The 14,344-nt window shown below is 37.0% G+C and overlaps 2 protein-coding genes across 3 annotated transcripts in view; both read left to right on the forward strand.

The window, feature by feature from the left end:
- The window catches only part of LOC119838187 (glucose-6-phosphate exchanger SLC37A2), a 16,597-nt gene extending 12,553 nt beyond the window's left edge, over positions 1 to 4,044 (forward strand). For both annotated transcript variants that reach the window (XM_038364032.1, XM_038364031.1), the window contains 6 exons: positions 60 to 246; positions 1,359 to 1,507; positions 2,272 to 2,395; positions 2,794 to 2,871; positions 3,440 to 3,551; positions 3,920 to 4,044. In XM_038364032.1, coding sequence (XP_038219960.1) covers positions 60 to 246; positions 1,359 to 1,507; positions 2,272 to 2,395; positions 2,794 to 2,871; positions 3,440 to 3,551; positions 3,920 to 3,995 — 726 coding nt within the window. In that variant the 3' untranslated portion in view covers positions 3,996 to 4,044. The remainder of the gene's footprint in view (positions 1 to 59; positions 247 to 1,358; positions 1,508 to 2,271; positions 2,396 to 2,793; positions 2,872 to 3,439; positions 3,552 to 3,919) is intronic.
- Positions 4,045 to 5,665: 1,621 nt separating this feature from the next.
- LOC119838067 lies at positions 5,666 to 11,517 on the forward strand. The gene is made up of 7 exons (XM_038363875.1): positions 5,666 to 5,732; positions 7,773 to 7,962; positions 8,520 to 8,652; positions 9,007 to 9,109; positions 9,754 to 9,870; positions 10,543 to 10,662; positions 11,047 to 11,517. Exons 1-7 carry the CDS (start codon positions 5,666 to 5,668, stop codon positions 11,175 to 11,177), a joined length of 861 nt encoding a protein of 286 aa, XP_038219803.1. The 3' UTR covers positions 11,178 to 11,517.
- The last annotated feature ends 2,827 nt before the right edge of the window (positions 11,518 to 14,344 follow it).

The raw sequence follows: 14,344 nt of genomic DNA on the forward strand, positions 1-14,344 counted from the left end.
TGTTTGCTGTAGAAAAATGTTTGTGTATGTGTAACAATATTCTTAAAAACAATTTGCAGTATCAAGAAGACGAGCCATCGGAAGAGACCTCGCTCCTCTCGAGGCGGCCGCGAGGGACTAACGCCGTCTCGCTCACACGCGCGCTCGCCATACCGGGCGTTATAGAGTTCTCTCTCTCGCTCTTCTTCGCTAAACTAGTGAGCTACACGTTTCTGTATTGGCTACCGCTGTATATTAATTCCTCTAGTGAGTATGCGTTTTGTTGTTTATGTGTTAGGGTTTTGTTTGTTAACCGATTTTTGGAAAAAAGGGGTTTTCAATTCTATTTTTTTTTTTATTATCGTCGGCAATGGAGCACGGTAAGCGCTACCACCGCCCATGAATATTTGGAGAAGCGTAAGATGGATTGCCGACTTTAAAATTGAAAGGGATAAAGAAAGGATTGCCGTGAGGAATGAAGAAATGGACTGGAAAGAAATAAGGAAAAGGATATAGACCAACGACTTACCTGAACTTTCCTAGATTAACAATCACCCCCATTTTTGGCTGTCTTTACTCCCTTACAATCAGGATCTATATTAACAATCACCCCCCATTTCCACCGGCTTTATCCTGCTCTCCACCCCCACCCGGTAAACAGGGTTTCAACTAAAACATGAACAATCATCCCTCATTTCCAGCTCCTTTAACCCTCTTACCAACAGTTATCATTATAATCGCCCCCCCTCCTTTCCACCGGCTTCACTCCCCCTCCCGGTTATCAGAACTAACGAACAATAACCCCTTATCTCTAGCTGACCTGACCCCCCCTATAATCGGGGACTAAACGAACAGTGATGACTGTGGGGGATGTCCCATTTCAAACACTTTACTATGTGGTAGTCGAGCACGCTTCGGCACGAATTGGGCCAGCTCGCACCGGGGAAGTACCACACCCCCACAGAAAACCGGCGTGAAATAGCATTCTGCTGTGTTTCGTTCGGTGAGTGGGGGAGCCGGAGGCCCATATCCTTTTCCTTCCCCTTCCTAGTCCTTTCCTTTATTCCTCTCGCAAATCCTTTCTTAACCCCTTCCCAATTTAAAGTCGGCAATCCATTTGTAGAGGCGTAAGGTCTGTAATCGACTTTACGTCTCTACAAATGTTCATGGGCGGTGGTAGCGCTTACCATCAGGCGTCCCACCAGCTCCATTGCCGACTGTGACATAAACAAAAACAGTAAAAGAACAATCGCCCCCATTTCCACTGGCTACACCCCTCCTCCCGGTTATCAGTATAAATGAGCAATCACCCCCCATTTTCACCGGCCTCACCTCCCCTTCGGGCTATCAGAGGGTAACCGAGCTAACCCTCCCCGCAGCCGCGCTGACCCCCCGGCAGTCGGGCGAGCTGAGCACGGCGTTCGACGTGGGCGGGGTGGCGGGCGCGGTGCTGGCCGGCGTGCTGGCGGACGCGGCCGGCTGCCCGGCGCTCGTGTGCTGCGCCTTCTATGCGCTGTGCGCGCCCACGGTGCGTGCTTTTGTGTGTCTGTCTGTCTGTTTGTTTGTTTGTGTTTTTTTTTCTCTACTAATATTATTTTTTTTTAGCAAAAAATCTTGTTAAAAAATATATTTTTTGCAATTTTCTTTATATATATATACGTAACAAATGTATTTGATTATAATAATAATAATAATATAATAATAATAATATACATTTATTAAGCACACCACACTAAAAAGAGAAAGCAGCAAACAACATAAAAACAATAAAAATGAATAAAACAAAAATAAAATGAGAAACAAAATTATAACTAAAACATTAACGCATATCTGTGTGGCGACCTAAATTATCTTGTCTAATCTTCCTAATATAAGTCAACGACGTGTCACGTTGTTTGTCCACGATGGACTCTGAAACTACTCTTTCATCCTACTTAAATATTGTATTGTTTATATTAATTAAATTATTATAAATGACTGCCTGGGCGGAGCCGGGGCGTACTTAATAATTTTTTATGTAAATATATGTCAAACAAAAAAAACACTATTATTAGTCTATTATTAGAATTCACTAAATTACTCTTAAAGTAAATTATGTAAGGAAATTATGTAACCCGGGCGATCTTAATCAGGATAATGAGATAAACTCATGACACTATTGTATTGTCACCGATCCGCGATTGTCCGTTTGAAGTGGGTCAGAATCGGGTCTAAAAGAGTCTGTGACGTACAGACGTACAGGTGAAGCTGATAAAAGCGTGATAAGAAACCAAGTGTTTTATCTCAACCCAGCTGCTACTCTACCAATGGTGGGGTGCTACTTCGTACGCGTTGAACGTCACGCTGCTGGTGATAGCCGGCGTGCTGGTGAACGGGCCCTACGCTCTCATCACCACCGCTGTTAGCGCGGAGCTGGGTGAGTGATGGGTGATCGGTGATGGACTAATATTGTAAAATTCTCCCAAGTCCAAAGTAATGAATATGGAAATGAGATAAATTGCCTATCACACTCTCTTGCCTAACTATCTGCAGATGCAACAATTATAACGTAAAATCGAGCCGTTGCAACTTGAATGAGAGACAAACAAATACAGGACCCGTAGGGTGTCTGGTCAAAATGCCTAGTTCAGCCAAGGTCGCCTAATTATCAAATATAAAAATGATCTTTCATATGATTTATTTTCGGAAGCTCATCTTATACATACGATAAAGTAACTCTTAAAAGTAAAATAGAGAAACAAAAAGAGTTCTCCTTAGTTTTTACCGCGCTTTTATTTTAGTATATAAGAATAAAATAAAAAAATATATTTTCAGGTACCCACAGCAGTTTGTCGGGTGATTCGCAAGCTCTAGCTACCGTCACAGCTATAATTGACGGCACCGGCAGTATAGGTGAGTTAAACCCCGTAGCCATGGAACTGCTGAACGTATATTGATAATGATTACTCTAGGCGCCGCATATAATAAGTTACAAAAAATAACCACAGCGCGATGTAGTATCGCTTACCTTACTTACTTACTAATGTGGGAGTCGAGCACGCTTCGGCACGAATTGGGCCAGCTCGCACCGGGGAGTGACCACACCCCCAGATCGGCGTGAAATAGCATGCTATTGTGTTTCATACAGTGAATGGGGGAGCCGAATGACCGTTTCCTTTCCCTCACCCTTTTCAGTCCACTCCTTTTTTCCAATCGTCAATCCTTTCCTTTTTCCTTACCCCTTAAAATCGTACAATGCAACCGCTCATTATGTCTTCTAATATATAAAATTCTCGTGTCACAGTTTTCGTTGCCATACTCCTCCGAAACGGCTTGACCGATTTTGATGAAATTTTCTGTACTTATCCGGTATCTATGAGAATCGGCCAACATCTATTTTTCATACCCCAAAATGATAAGAGTAAGGCAGAACAGCGTTTGGCGGGTGCAGCTAGTATATATATATAATTTGGACCGGCAGGTGCGGCGGTGGGTCCGATGCTGGCGGGCGTGGTGTCGAGCGCTGGAACATGGTCTTACGTCTTTTATATGCTTATAACCTGCGATTTCATGGCCCTCCTGTTGTTATTACGGTTAGAATCCTATCCTACTAATATTATAAATGCGAAAGGTTGTGAGGATGGATGTATGTGTGTGTGTGTATGTTTGTTACTCGCTTACGCAAAAATTACTGAACCGATTGCAATGAAATTTAGTACGTAGATAACTGGACAATCGGAATTACAGAAAGGCAACTGAAATAACCGATGTTCCTACGGGATGCAGACTTACGCGGGTGCAACCGCGGGGCGCAGCTAGTACAAATAATTACTTTTTACAATCAAACTTTCAAAATTGGTTAACCTACTCAAAAGGTCTAAGGCGATAAACGAATTCAGAACCTCCCTTTTTAGAAGTGCTGAAAATAATTTGTATACCTACTCTTTATTGATACTTACAGAATATCTAGATCAGAAGTGATGAAAATCAGACAAGATAGGCGGCTTGCGTCTCCGCGGCTGGTTCGTATCGAATAACAGTATTATGGTGCAAATATTTATAATAAAATGTATAATTATGACGGTATTTTGTGTTTTATTACCCCTGATTTTAAGGTTTGGCCTTGGGGCAATAAAGATGTGGAGGGCCTGCTGTAGCCTCAATTGCCCTAAAAATATATCAGAATTAATGTATCTTTCTACTTATTATAATATAACCTTATTTATTCATACCTAGGAAGAAATAAACTAAAAAATTTAAACTCGAACGTTATCTTTTATGTTTACTATAACGCGACTTATGTAGATGATCATTTCTAGAGAAAAGATTGGACTAGAAGCTCTCTATAGTTATTCTTGTTAAAGGCTATTTGCCAATACAATCGCACTATCACATTTCAAACTAATATTATAAATTTGAAAGTTTGTTTGTTTGTATATTTGTCCGTCAATGACGCTGAAACTATTCAACGGATTTTGATGAAAATTTGGTACACAGACAGTATGAGCTGACTTGGGTGATAGGATACTTTTTATCCCCATTATATGCTTCCTCGGGATAAAAGAGAAATCTTGATATCCGGGCGGAGCCGGGACGAGAGTCTAGTGCAGTATAATTAAAGAAAGTTTAATTTTAATGGCTGCCCAACAACAAGCAATTGTTAATTTGAACCATCTATTATAATCCTATCCTATCCTATCCTACTAATACAATGTATGCGAAAGTTTGTAAGGATGTGTGCGTTTGTTTCTATTTCACGCAAAAACTACTGAACCGATTGCAATGAAATTTGGTACGTAGACAGCTTGACAACTGGAATAATATATAGGCAACTTTTTAACCTGATTCCTACGGGATACGGACTTCCGCGGGTGAAACGGCGGGGCGCAGCTAGTATTATCTATATCTACAAATCAGTACAGTTGGGATGTAGATACCTTCTAAATTTCTGAACCAATTTTTTATGTACCATGTTTTTATTCATTTAATAAGGCTCTCGACGGACATCTACAAAAATCTCTTTAAATTAATTTTGTTGTTTTTATTGAACGCACAAACCTCATTCCATTGGTTCGAAGTGAAAAATGATTTTTGCTGTTGCATAGTCCATTAATTAGAAAAATCTATATAACTTATAATCTATATACCTGTAATTACACTTCCAAAAGTCACAGTAGATGAAAGTAGATGAAGTAGGTGAAAATACAAATAACTTGTCATATTTCATTTACATACAACTTCACAGGGTTCTGTAAATTGGTAATTAGCTACATTGGCACTGTCGAATTACTTTGTATCCTGTAAAGTAAATATAGATTTTTGACTTTGACATATGGCATATTTGTAGCAATGCAGATGCGCATTGCGCAGCGCGGTATTTTAAAATCTTTCTGTATCGTGATATCAATAATATTCAATTTGGAATAAATAATAAATAAATCCTTCCACAAACAAACGCCAACAGTTCTCCCTTTAAACTTCCTTAAAAATAACACAGGATCGCAAAATATTCGTTATTTAAACTAAAAAACAGTAAAAGAAAATGATATACTCATATTGAAATTTATAACGATTTTTATAGTGTCCAATATTCCTTAAAATGGAAGGTTCCAGTTCAACATCGCTTGTTTACAATCAGGAGAATCGGTATACGAGTAGTAAAAGTGCCTATAGAGTGGATTTGTGGTGTGAATTTCAAAAAAGATGGATGGTTCTTGGAGTGTTGGCAGCGGTCGCATTGGCGGTGTTGGCGCCAAAATACGGCGCGATCGGAGGCAATTCTGCATGCTCATTAAACTTAGCACGCATAGCACTATCAGCCACGTAATTATCATTTAATTTCTAGCCTAGATTTATTTAGAATACTTCCGAACCGAAGGTTATTCGAACACTTACAATCATGCTAAGGATTTCATATAAGCTTATTTTGGAAAATCTGTGCTATTTCATTTATACAATTGCTTTATTATTCTGGTTTTTAAATACCTTTTAAAAATGCGTACATTTAAAAATATGTTAGAAAATAGTGTCTAAGATTGCGTTCCACCTAAATTAATTATCACGTAAATTTTATAGAAAATAACACTATAACAGTACTCTGCTGGTTATATTGTATTGGGTAAAAAGCATTGTTTATCCCTATTTCCCTTGGTCATGCATCACAAGTGAACAGCCGACCAATTACAAATTCTTTCACCATTAGAAACCTGCAATTCCACTGTGTGACATAGGCTATATATATACCACAGGTGAAACCTGGGTAATCGGCTAGTATATTATATAATTACCTATGTATAACAATACCTTTGTGTTCTCTTGAAAACTATAACAATTTACTTGTTATCTGACACTTAGAAACTAGAGCCAGTGTGAAATCTGGTACTTAACATTTAATAACTTTTTTAAAGTTGAAATTGTTGAAATGAAACTTACACTATAAAAATGTATTGTCAAATGCTAAGCAGTTAACTCGAGAAGAACTCAACAGAATCAGCAGAAAATTTTTCAATGTTTTGGTTATGTAGCCAGGACAGTTCTTGAAGCCAAAACATACAGTGATGTCGGGATGAATCGCTACTTTTTAATAAAAAAACACACTGACTTGAGCATGATTTTGCAATTTCTGCGCACATTTTACTTATTTGTTATGAGACTAAATTTCCAATTGAGCTCTTTAAATGAATGTACTTTTACATAATGGGCCAGGATATAATGCACCTTTTTTGTTATATTGCCTACCAATTTACAACAAATCTCATCCAAAATTTACGGTTAAAGACATTTTTTTTCTCTAAAAATTACATTTTAATCACTTACAGAGAAATGCATTGTTTTTTTTATATCATGTTTACTCGCTTAAATATAAGTACGCCTAGCAAAAGAAAATAAACTAAAATAACTATAAATTGAGGGTAGTTTCTACATCTCATAAATAAAAAATTTGAATATGTTTAATTAACACATATAATATTAAATACCATAATTCATAAAATAACACCTATCCTTTGTTGGAATGTTTTATTGATTGATTAATTGTTAACTAACTTAAAAAAAGGAGTAGGTTCAATGCGACGGTATATTTTGTTTGTCACCTCATAACTTCTCACTGGGTGAAACGAGTTTTGAGGATTTGACTCTTTTTCTTTGAAAGCTGTTGCTTCCCTATTGGTCATATTTAAGACGAATAGATGAATTTTCTGACTATTTGTAGGCAGTTTGGTTTTTTTTTGTTAAAAATAAATATTTATGGACTATAACATATCCAGGGCCACTCCAACACCTCTCGCCTCTACCGCTTATAATAATAAATTCACAGCGGGTCGGGTAAGCGACACCCGGCCCGCTTACACCTGCTCACGCCTAAACCACTGAACAGATTTGGATGAAATTGGCTATAAATATAGTTTGTGACCTACGATTAGAATATCGATTAGTTTTTTATGGTAACGTATCTAGGCCCACTTCAATATCCCCCTACGTCGTGTACCGCGGTGTAAGATACACCCGCCCTCATCTATACCTTTTGTTTTTTTTTGTAGTGGGGAAATCTTGCATAGATACCCACGGCCTCTGGAGATAAAGCCGTGGGTTATGTCGGATTCTTACCGACCAAAACCCCAGTGTGTTCCGTCGAGCCGCTTAAGTGAAGGGGCCACGGGAGCTGGTTAAAATTCGTCCGCGACCCCCTCGGCGCTCTCCTCTATACCTACTCACGCCTAAACCACTGAACGAATTTGGATGAAATTTGCTATAAATGTAAATGTTGACTTGAGATTAGAATAGATTTATTAGTTTTTTTATAATAACGTATCCAGGCCCACTCCAACACCTCTCCCCGCTACCTCTAAGCTTCGTGTACTTCACCGCGGGGCGGGGCAGGCCGCAGCCGGCCCGCCCGCGCCTCTACCTGCTAACCGCGTTCCACGCGAACGTCGCGGCGGTCGCGCTGTGCGCGGTCACGGTTAACGCCATGTCGCTGGCCGTGGACCGCCGGGTTATGGAGGGGTACGGTGTGCAAAAAAATTTGTTTTTTTTTTTTTTTTTGATGAAATTTTGTTTTCTCTATGCGTTAAATGCGTAAAATATAACCCAGTGAAGAAAACAATGTAATGTAAATAAAATGTATCTAATGCATTTTTCAACCGACTTCAAAAAACTTTGTGGTTTCTCAATTTGAATTTTTTTTCTTATGGCAGAGCAAGCAAAGGAGCAGGTGGGCCACCTGATGTTAAGTGGTCACCACCGCCCATAAACACTTGCAACACTAGAGGTGTGTACAAGTGCTTTGCCTTTCAGGGACATATACGCTATTTTCTTGAAGGCCCCAATGTCGTAATTGTTCGGGAACACCGTAGCTATATAATATGTTATTATTTATGGATATGCATATCTTTGTTTGCTATCTCAAAATTTACGAATTGCGAAACTAATTTTGATGATTTTTTTAAACGTGCCGATTTCGTATGTTAAGTTTTTCGTTTTATTAATTGTCTTTTTTTCTTTACACATGCATCGTATAACTATTTACTCATAATGTTTTTTCAATTTTTTTCTTATTTCAGTGCAATACTAGCAAGCGCCAGCGGTCCGTGTTCTTGGCTATCATTGGCCCTGTACTCCAAAGTGACCCCATATCTGGCCATTTGCAACTATGTTGCGTCGTTGCTGACGGTACCGCTGTTTCATTTGTTGTTGGTAAGTTTTTTATATGTACATACACTAGTATATTCAAATATTAAAGTGATATTTTTATTAATCATAACTAAGTCTATTAAGCGGAAAAAATCATCATTTACGTTTAAAAGCAACTAACTGACATACCATTGATCAATCAATCAAGTCATTGAACAATCAACCCATCAATGTAATCAATGCATCGAACAATCAACCAATAATGCAATCAATACATCAAAACAATCAACCGATAATGCAATCAATGCATCGAACAATCAACCGATAATGCAATCAATGTATCGAATAATCTACGATTAATACAATCAATGCATCGAACAATCTAAGCGATCAATCAATCAATCGACAACCTTTCAGTGCGGTAAACCGCCGCTACCATCGTTGGAGGAATTAAAATGGGTGGTGATGACTTCCTTCCTGCCATTTCTGATTGGTACATGCGCTACCAAAGAAGAGACAGGTAGGAGTAGAGATAATAAAATTAAATAAATAAATAAAAAATACAATTTGACATTTGACATTGAGTTACATGAATTATGTACATTAGAGTTTTATAGATTATTTTTTTAAACAATGGTCATGATTATAATATCTTTTATTTACACTAAATTTCAAACGGGACACTTGTATTATTGAATGTTTGTATCGTTTTCACGCAAAAACTACTGGGCCGATTTCAAAAATTCTTCCACCATAAGAAAGCTGCAACTGCACTGAGTGACATATGTGTACCACGGGCGAAGTCGGGGTGAGGAGCCTATATTATAGAGCCTACATTTTTCAACCGACTTCAAAAAAGGAATAGGTGTAAAATTTAGAATGAAAAGTAGATTTAGTATTTTCTTGTGTTTGTTTTTACGCGAGTATTATACATTTAGAAATTAAAAACTTTTTAACGGATTTTAAACGCGATTTATTCATTATATTATTAACCCGACGTTTCGAACACTTTACAGCGGGCGTGGTCACGGGGAGACTCGGGGGTTAATAATATAACGAATAAATCGCGTTTAAAATCCGTTAAAAAGTTTTTAATTTCTAAAAAGTAGATTTTTCAGCTATAACCGCCTGTATATAAAGATTTGTAAGTGTGTACGTCCACAGTATCCGTCTGGAGCAAATTCTCAGCTTTAATGCTGGTCTATTTAGAGTGCTGTTGCCTCCTTGTGGAGGCTGAGGGTGTTTTGTACGTGTCCGATGTCGTCACGACACTTGTGCTGGGTGAGTGTCATCACTTAGAAGTGATCTCTTCCAGGCAATGTTCCATATTATGTTTGAATTTATCGGGAAGAAAATTTTGTTTTTTTTGTTTGTTTTTATTTTAATTTTGATAGTAAATGCTCGAAGTTTTTAAATAAAGATCTTTTTTCCTCATGTTAACATTTTTTTTTAGCTTAATTGAACACGTTTTTATTGGCTTCTCCTGTATGTGTGTAACCGACTCCTTTAGACCCGATTCTGACCCACTTCAAACGGTCAGATTGAATTCAAACTCTGTACACTTATCGCGGATCGGCGATAATACAATAGTTTCATGAATTCTTTATTTACAATTTTAACGAAAAAACTAAGGAGTTTAGTACTGGTACTTATGTGTTATTTTCCTTTATTTTTCCTTACTTAGCGGGCGAAGCCGCAGGCGGAGTGCTAGTATGTTTTAGTTTAGGCAAATATTAGCTGCGCCCCGCGGTTTCACCCGCGTAAGCCCGTATCCCGTAGGAATATCGGGATAAAGTTGACCTATATGTTATTCCAGTTATCCAGCTGTCTACGTACCAAATTTCATTGCAATCGGTTCAGTAGTTTTTGCGTGAAAGAGCAACAAACACACACACATCCTTACAAACTTTCGCGTTTATAATATTAAATATAAGTAGGATTCCTTTTTTTCAGTGATCAGTTGGTTGATAACAGTGGCGGCGTCCAGCTTTCTCTACTCAAAGTGTAGGATTTTGGACTCGGCGGAAGCTCAGCTGCTGTTGCTTGTAGCTGTGCCGAAGTCCACGCAAATTGGTGAGTGTTTGGTGAAGTGTGGCGTGGTGGTGGATGTGTGGTGGTAATTGTTGGTAAATTTGTGGTGGTGAATTGTGGTAAATGTTGGTAAATGGTAATGTGTGGTGGTAAATTGTGATAAATGTGCGGTGGTTAATGTTGTTAAATTATTATATATCATAAAATGTATTATTTGTAAGCTAAAATCTGGTATTTGTGATTAAATGTATTTTCTTTCTTTCTAAATTGTGATAAATGTGTGGTGGTAAATTGTGGTTAATGTTGGTAAATGTTGTTAAATGTGTGTTAGTAAATGTTGGTAAATGGTAATAAATGTGTGGTGGTAAATGATGGTAAACGTGTGGTGAAAAAAGTTTTTTTTATTGTTTCATTTTATAATTTCAGATTGGATCACATCTACATGCCCGAAATTGGGACTATATCGCCTGCCCGCGGTTTTCCTCGCGCCGACACAGGCTTTACTGCTTTCTACTATATCATACGATAGTAGCATAAGCAAAAGCCTACCCACTTAATAAAATAGACCATTTTAACCTCTACCGTCCTTTTGAAATCCTATCGAAATCGGATCAGCCGTTCCCGTTATAGCGATAACATTTGCGTCTTAGTTATAGGATATTAGATATAGATAAATAAAAACTGCCTTAATATGTCTGACAGTTTTAACATTTCTCATGAATTATATAAAAAATAACTAGAAATTATGTTATAATAACTAACTGACAGTATTTTATTGCAAAATATGATGTGGTTTCGACTTTAGCACTAGGTCACAGACTTAAATACTATAGTAGGTAGTTTTTAACCCCATAGCCTATTTGGGCATTAAACAAACATTTTAAAGTAAATAATTAATGAAATAGTATACTTCTATTAATAAAATACTACTGTTATTTATAAAATGAACGAAAAAAATTAAACCTTGTCGAAATCGGTAAAAAAGATAATGTAGCTAGAAAATAAACAAATTAAATAGTTATGCCTATATATAAAAAATTATGCATAACATAAAAACTCGTAAAATCGAGCGAAACCACGGTATCAAACTAGTACACAATAGAATCGCTTCAATCCCAATATAGACCAAAAGTGAGGCCTTATATAAGCTCTAAGGTTTTAAGCTCAATTAGTAAATTCTAGAATCTATGGTACCTATCTAGAAATTAAATAAAAGGAAGTATGAGTGTTTTATAATCCCACATACATCCTCTGCGGTAAACAATAGAGAAAAAAGGTGTGTGTGCGATTCACACACGATAGAAGTGAAACTTCAGTAAATCGACAAAAGAATGATATGAATATGTATAAAACAGTATGTATATTTCTCTCTCATTATTTGCCGGCTTCATTCTACACATTTTTGTATTTCTGTCTTTTACCTGTCGTTTTTCCGTTGCATCAGGTTTGAAATCACAACGATTCTAAAGAAGTTTCACTTCAAAAATGTATGATATGCTTCAGGATATACGCTAATATGATAGTGTGTTGAAAATATAGTGTTGCAAATTTGTTGCGTTAACGTTTATTTTAATGAGTAATCACCGTACTAATATGCGGGTAAGTGTTCTGATCTGTTGTCTAATCATTCTTCAAGTAACATAGTAATTAAATAGTGATTTGTTTTTTTGGTATAGTTAATAGATTTTAAATAAATCGCGTATTCTTATTACGAAGGGATAACATTATGTACGCGTGTGTGCGTGCTACGGGCTGTGTACCGACAGAGACAGCCGAGACCGCTGATTGGTTGATTGCATGTGTGCGTGCGTTATTCTAGAATCTTGAATTTTGTCTTGCCTAAAAAGCAATTTTTCTTCCATTTTTATGTACAAGTTATAAAATTTTATTATAAAATTCCATGGTTGTTGAAGTGACATAGTAACTATTGAGGTTAATGGCCTAAATAATAGATTTTACTAAATATAAGTTAGATATGCTGCTAATTGTGTACAGTCAGCAATACAAATTGTAAAGTGCAATGAACTGACTGGATTTATTATTATTTTTTTTGTACAATCCAATTTCAAGCATAAAAAAATGATAAAATCGCATTTTTAAGTAGCGTGGTTTCTATGTAACGGCGAAGCAGAAATTATAGTATATGTTTTATTAGATAGATTAAATTGCATATTGTCATAGCTTAATAAGGCTCAAAAGATAATAAATCTGTTAAAGTATGAATTTTGTTTTATTTGTAATCTACCAAAAGGAGAGATGTTCTTCATTTGTTTTTTTCTTGATTCTTCGAAACCACTGGGTTACCGATTATTACCGAAACACAGATTTTTTTCTAACTATACTGTGTCTTACTATCTATACTAATTTTAAGCTCAGCGTTCGAAGAAAATTTTTTGAACTTTAATCGTAAATAGTACTGGTTCTAATCTAAAAGCATAATTTTTCTAATTAACGTATTTTATTTATATAAAATATTTCAACATTCAAATAGATACGTTATTTTACATTACTTATATTCGCGAATCTTTTAAAGTTTAAGGCGAGATGTGCTCTTTACGGTATAACGAGTTACCTACAATATTTAATACTAGCTGCGCCCGCGGTTTTACCCGCTAGTCCGTATCCCGTAGGAATATCGGGATAAAGTTACCTATATGTTATTTCAGTTGTCCAGCTATCTACGTACCAAATTTCATTCAAAACTTGCATTTATTATATTAGTAGGATTTATACAGATGAAGTAAGTCAACTAGTCTTATTTTATCTGTTCATTTACTGGGAAACTATTTCATACCTGTGTCCTGAACCATAAAAATGCCATTTTACTCAAATTGTTTGACGTTTGTACAATTTAGGCAGGCTAAACATAATCTGTGGAGTTAAGATGGTTGTCGAATGCATAATTAATTTCAATAAAGAAACGATGTCCGAGGAACAGCTGTCAAATGCCTAATTTATAGATTTTAAATTGTCAGAAATGGCGGACATGTGAAATACAGGTTAATATGTGTTGTTATTAATATGGTGATCTTATTTTTCTGTTGTGTTGCAAATTGTTGAAATGAAACATTAAAATAAAGTAACAAATATTTTATTCAACATTACTATGGCTACAGACGCGAATAATTTACATAACATCAATCGATTCATGTAAAATTCCTCCTTTGTACCTGAAAAGAGAAGATATGATGAAAAAATTGCGCAAAGAAGTATCTTATCGGTATAAGTTTTTGTTTAACGCTCACTACTAACCATGTGTTCGTCAGTCGCTTTTCATTTTCAATTTAATTTTTTTTATTTCAAAAGGACATTTTTCACTACTGTTCGTACTTTTTTTATTTGCATTCGAAAGGACTCGAAAGGATTGGGAAGTATGGAGAAAAGGAAACGGGTCTCCGGTTCCCCATCTCACCGAACAAAACGCTACTATTTCACGCCGGTCTGTGGGGGTGTAGTACTTTCCCGGTGCGAGTTGGCCCAATTCTTGCCAACTGACTCGACTCCCACGTTATCGGCGTGAAACTGTAGCTTGCTACTGTGTTGGAGCTGGAGGCCCTTTTTTTTTACTCAAACCTTTAATAAGCGAATACTGTACAGGGCGCGCGTGTGCATGTGCATGTGTGTGTGTGTTGGTATGCGCGTGCGCACGTCTCACCGCTACAGCAGGTGCGTGTGTGTGGTGTGTGCGTGCGTCTCACCGCTACAGCAGGTGCGTGTGTGTGGT

The sequence above is a fragment of the Zerene cesonia genome, unplaced genomic scaffold, assembly GCF_012273895.1.
Source record: "Zerene cesonia ecotype Mississippi unplaced genomic scaffold, Zerene_cesonia_1.1 Zces_u001, whole genome shotgun sequence".
In the NCBI taxonomy this organism is placed as follows: Eukaryota; Metazoa; Arthropoda; class Insecta; order Lepidoptera; family Pieridae; genus Zerene; species Zerene cesonia.

Coding starts and splice junctions, on each gene's coding strand:
- LOC119838067 (XM_038363875.1), top strand. CDS start 5,666: ATGGTTCTTGGAGTGTTGGCAGCGGTCGCATTGGCGGTGTTGGCGCCA. Junction 5,733..7,772: donor AAAATACGGCGCGATCGGAG/GCAATTCTGCAT, acceptor TAACGTATCCAG/GCCCACTCCAACACCTCTCC. Junction 9,110..9,753: donor CGCTACCAAAGAAGAGACAG/GTAGGAGTAGAG, acceptor GTACGTCCACAG/TATCCGTCTGGAGCAAATTC.